The 5,222-nt window shown below is 32.6% G+C and overlaps 1 protein-coding gene across 4 annotated transcripts; it reads right to left on the minus strand.

Annotated features, from left to right (window-relative positions):
- On the minus strand, positions 1-1,459 carry LOC109362460. Of its 4 annotated transcripts, none has more exons than XM_019608264.1 (3): positions 1,309-1,459; positions 806-981; positions 1-356 (listed from the first exon to the last, which is right to left on the minus strand). In XM_019608264.1, the coding sequence occupies exons 2-3, from the start codon at positions 955-957 to the stop codon at positions 209-211; spliced, it is 300 nt and encodes a 99-aa protein (XP_019463809.1). In that variant the 5' UTR covers positions 958-981; positions 1,309-1,459; the 3' UTR covers positions 1-208. The 4 variants fall into 4 exon arrangements, with proteins under 4 accessions (XP_019463809.1, XP_019463808.1, XP_019463810.1 ...); XM_019608263.1 differs by having other exon boundaries at positions 806-963; positions 1,309-1,440; XM_019608265.1 differs by lacking the exon at positions 1,309-1,459 and adding an exon at positions 1,236-1,259 and having other exon boundaries at positions 806-963.

Below are 5,222 nucleotides of genomic sequence, written 5' to 3' on the forward strand. Positions count from 1 at the left end.
TAAGGTAAATGGACGTGGAGATGTATAAATTGTGTTCCACTGACCACTGAAACATACCATAATTCACCATCTTAACCGATAAACAAAATCCATTAGTGTGGTACATCAAATATGGGACAGAACAAAATAAATTTAAGGAGACAACTTCATCAATTTCTTCAAATTTATTCCTTGCAATATATGTATTAAAAGCTGCTAATTATCTTTTCTACTTCTTAGCCAGAACAGAGGCAAGGCCTACCCTCCATCCATATAACATGGACAAGCTGTGCCTTTGTGGAATTAAAGAAGCCAGACCTGTTCTCGAACTGTGAGTAGGCACAATCTCCTGCTTCGCCCTACTTATCTCCGAAGACCTGAATTCATTCAAGAAATCACATTACCGGAATTCAATAGCCATTAAAACAGTAAATGAAAAAGAACTGATCATAGCAGCATTTGGATAGGCTCAAGTTAATATAATTGCACATGAAAATAAATCAGTCATGTCCATAAAATGAGAAAATGAAGAAAATCTTGGTGATCCAAGTATAGTATTTGCACTTGTATGTGCATTTATCATTTATACCAGACACAGATAGCAGTATAGCACAATTGGAGTTTGGGAGAGAAAATGCAAGAAAAATACGACAGCAGCAACAAAAAACCAAGCTTTTTTCCCATTGTAATGCTAATATATAATTTCCCCCGTAATAGCCACTAACATTTTGAATCTAAATAAGCCTTGGAAGCATGAAGCTACAAGTTCATGAATAGGACATGCACACATGAGAAAACACAAAAGAAAGGAAAAAAGAAGACATACTGAGGAATAGATGAGTGTTGATTTGCAAAGGTAGACATGCCTTGTCTTTGTTTGTGCTTGGGATTGGCTGTGCATAACACAAAGACACGTCCTCTACGTTTAACTGTTCGACAAAATTCACACATCTTCTTCACTGATGACCGCACCTTCATGATTTTCTATACAATACAAACATACTATCATTCATGTTATCTATCAATCACCAATAATCAAATAAAAGCATGATAAACAATCACTTATGTGACCCAAATGATGTTCCTCAAACTATGCTAGATCTTGCAAGGGTATAGAAAAGCATAACATTTAACAGCTAGCATATGTAGGGCACCAACTCCAATTTTAAATAATGATATGTTTTTAAGAAAACAAATAAGTAAAACAGAAACAGTAGAATCAAATGAAATCATTTGTATATGTAACAAAAACCAACCTGAAATAAAGAAAATGGATAGTTATGGCGTCTACTTAATCTCTTTCGAGTGTAAATAAGAGATGGAAATTACCGGTGATATAAGGTTTGTATGATAGAAATAAAGAGTGGGAATCAAAAGCAACGGCGTTGTCGGCGATGAAATGAGAGTAACTAAGAGAGGAAAGAAGGAAAAACAATGAATATGAAGTTGGAAGAGGAACAAGTGCAAATGGGCCTTTACCTCCCACACTTGATATGGGCCTCCATGTGACCCATTACCTCACTATACCTCGCCCATATATTTATTGATTTGTTATAAGAACATTTTTTTTTTATCGGCAATTATTAGTATGTTGGTATTTTGTCGTGGGTGATATTCCACACCCTCAACATCCTACATCCTACCATCTAGGTATTCTAGAACTCCCATTTTTTGTTGATTGTGAAACTCGAACTCACAACTTCCTGCACTCCAATCCTTACGACCACCATCTTCATTATCAGATCACCTTATAACTCCCTATAGAACCATACATTAATAATTGTTAACTTACTAATGCTGAAGAGTGATTGGTCATGTATGTCTTGTGTTTATATCTAAAGCATAATTTAATAGGTCACGAATAGTAGGTATGCATTCACAAATAACCCATCAATTGATGATGTCATTAAAGTGCAAGCTCATAGCCAAATTGTATTTTTAACCTTATCTCATGTCGCTTTTAACATAAGATACTAAATTAGCAAATCATAATCAAGCAAAAATCAATTTGTGTACTTGATAATACAACCTTAATCATAGATAAGAATGAGGAAAGATGAGAGAGTATTATTGGGGGGACACTTGTAAAAATGCATTGGTTCTTTTATTGACTAGGGGGAGAAGCACGTAAGCAAAGTATACGGTCCACATATAAGGAACCCTATGTTTCTTAGAAACTTCTTCATTATCCTTTCTACGTAAGCAAATAATAAAGTTGATGAGGTCACAAGGAAAGTGAATCTAATTTGCATTTGTGAGATCTACGGTTATAAAGTAATATGCTGCCTCCTAGGGACAAAGTTCCATAACTTTTCTGTATCCACGTCCCGGACTAATTAAATATTATAAAATAATATTAAAATATTAATGTCTATTTTTATAATTTTTTTAAATGAATGGAACTTTGTGATTGGTTTGAAACACTAAATGAGACATGAGCATATGATCCCATCCCCATCCGAGAGACTCAAAGGTAACAATTCAAGTTTATTAGGAATTCTAGAATTTATTTTAATAACTTTGATTAGATGCACTTTCACATTTTGCATTTAAGAAAAATAAATAAACTTCGTTTTAGAGGGATCTCTTCATATTCTTATAGTAGTTATTATTATAATTACAGTTATACTAGGTTTATTATAATTGTCAATAATTTAATAGTACAATGTAGTAAATTATATATTATAAAATAAATATAAAATGCCTATAAAAATATAAAAAAATTACAAAAGGAAAACTGCATGAATCCGTACCTATGTCTCAGGCCAATCAGTGTTTATCAACAAATAAAAAATAATACTATATTTTATTTTTATTTTATTAAAATAAAATAATATATTAAATCAACATGTCAAAGATATAAATGGAACAAAATAAGAATGTGGACATAAGTTGAGACAGGTGATCCACATGCCACATCATACATAAATTAGTACACTGATCAAAACAACCACTGCTTCCTTTTTTTTCCTTCAAGAACTATAGTAATATATGTATCTACAATTCTACATGTCACAAATGACAGTACTATTACAAGTTGAAGTGAAATTAATGAAACAGAAGGAGAAAATATCAAAATACAGTATTGGTTTTTGAGAGAGAGGGCAAGGAAATTATCCTAAAATATGAACAGATCCTCTTCACAACTAAACAACCCTCCCTGTGACAAATAACTTCATCTAAAACTACGTACAATAAGTACAACAATTTACTTAAGGGACAGAATATTCAGAGAAAAGCAAAGGAAATTAGAAATAGTAGGACAATCGTAGGGCACCACGATCCCTAAGAATTCCATTGTACAAAGCTTCCCTATTAGCAACCATTCCTCTATTGCAATTCTTTTGAATCTTTGATTCTGACTTTGACTTCAAACACTTGTGCTGCTTTCTGAAATCTTCACTGTCTTTACTTGAATCTACAACGTCCTTTGCAAACTGCACCCTTTTCTTCTTGTTCTTTTCCCTCTTCCTTTCATCTACTCATTAACCCGTAATTTTATCAGCAAAAGAAACAGTGTATAAAAAGACTAAGGAATATTGATTATTATTTGTGCATGTGTCTGTGATTGTGTATGCATTTAGGAAACTCACCAGAGGATAGACAAGATCGAAGAATTGGAGAGGAAGAATGAGGAATTTCATGAACAGGGAAAGACTTGTGGAGGCGCAGAGCAAGAAGGATTACTGTGCCGGAAAAAGCCATAACGGTTGCAAAAACCACCCCTTGCGCGCTCATCATTGGAGACATGTATGTTGTTGAAAACAAGAAGAAGAAGAAGAAGATTGGTGGAAATATATGGTAACTTGAATAATGAATTTAACGATGGTTTGGTTTGTGGAAAAGAAGAGAAGAATGATATAAATATTACTTATTTAGCAAATAGAATGATATGATATACGCTTTATTCCCTTTAAACAAGGTCACGAATTTGATATTACTAGAAGAATTAGCTCCATATACTTATAGGTGATTTTAGCTCGGACATAATTATATCAATTGTGAGAATATATGTTAAATGGTGCAGAACAAACTATTGCCAAAAACATGCTAACCTATCAAATTCCTTTTAATGTCTAACGTTTCATTTCAGAAATTGTAACTGTTCAAGCAGCTTTTCACCCCTTTAATTAATTAAAGAAAAAAATTAGTGGCCGTTATTATTACCCAAAAATATATGCTTGACTATCCTCTAATCTTTCTTTGTTAATTAAATGAATGATGATTATTACCAACTGACGTTGGTTTAAGTGATAGTTTGATTTCCCTTAAGTAAGGTTTCGGGTTTGAGTCTTATGGATGAAAAAAATGTTCGCTGGAAAGCCCCACGTACCTGTTTACGACAAATTGATTAGACTATTTAATATATTATCCTCTTAAAATAAGTAACTACCTAATAGTAGGACTAACATGATTACAAAACTTAGTGTTATATATGACAGAAGAACACGGTTGGATGCACACCACAACTTAAGTACTACATGTATTTAATCAAATCAAATGCCATGTGTGATGAGTAAAAAGCACAACAAATATTTTCAAATCAATTTTTTTGGATTTCTTGCTTCAATTATTTCACAACTAATGGGGATGTGATGACGTATCAACATATCCTTTTTCGGTTGGACTTGTTTTATTCATATAAAACAATGTATTATATTACTCTGGAACAAATATAACAAATATCAAATTCTGCAATAAATATTATGGTTTAAGGAACATTTATATTTTTCTCGTGGTTAAGTTTATATACACTCTACTAGCAAATATAACAAGACGGTTTCATTGGTTTTATACATTGATAACAAGACGGTTTCATTGGTTTCATTTATATTTATATTTGGCTTGATTTATTGGTCAAGATCATGTGGTTATTCATTGATGTTGTTGTTAAACAAGTCATTCACGACTATATAGCTAAGAATTTTTCAGGTCAATGGTCCAATTTATTTGTCCCTTTCCATAGGCAATGTCGTGTTCTACACTTCAGACAAGGCCTACAATGTAAGGGTAAGGCACAAGGTAAACTCTGTCATATGTACGAATCTTCCACTTACAACTCTCACTAAAAATAAATTATGTTGACTTCACAATCAAATAGAGTCTCTTACCAATGTTTCAGCAAACTTTATCTTCCATGAAATTAAGGGGTGGCTGGTTATCTATGACTTGTTTATAAGTATCTTGCAGAATATTTGAGTCTTGACCAATTCCAACACTGGTTTGTATCATAATATATCAAA

Source organism: Lupinus angustifolius, chromosome LG12 (genome assembly GCF_001865875.1).
Source record: "Lupinus angustifolius cultivar Tanjil chromosome LG12, LupAngTanjil_v1.0, whole genome shotgun sequence".
NCBI lineage: Eukaryota > Viridiplantae > Streptophyta > Magnoliopsida > Fabales > Fabaceae > Lupinus > Lupinus angustifolius.

What these genes read in the sequence shown, in the direction of transcription:
- LOC109362460 (XM_019608264.1), bottom strand. Translation starts at nt 957, where the DNA reads ATGAAGGTGCGGTCATCAGTGAAGAAGATGTGTGAATTTTGTCGAACA. An exon ending in CAACACTCATCTATTCCTCA is followed by an intron (nt 357 to 805) that starts GTATGTCTTCTT and finishes GAATGAATTCAG; the next exon opens with GTCTTCGGAGATAAGTAGGG.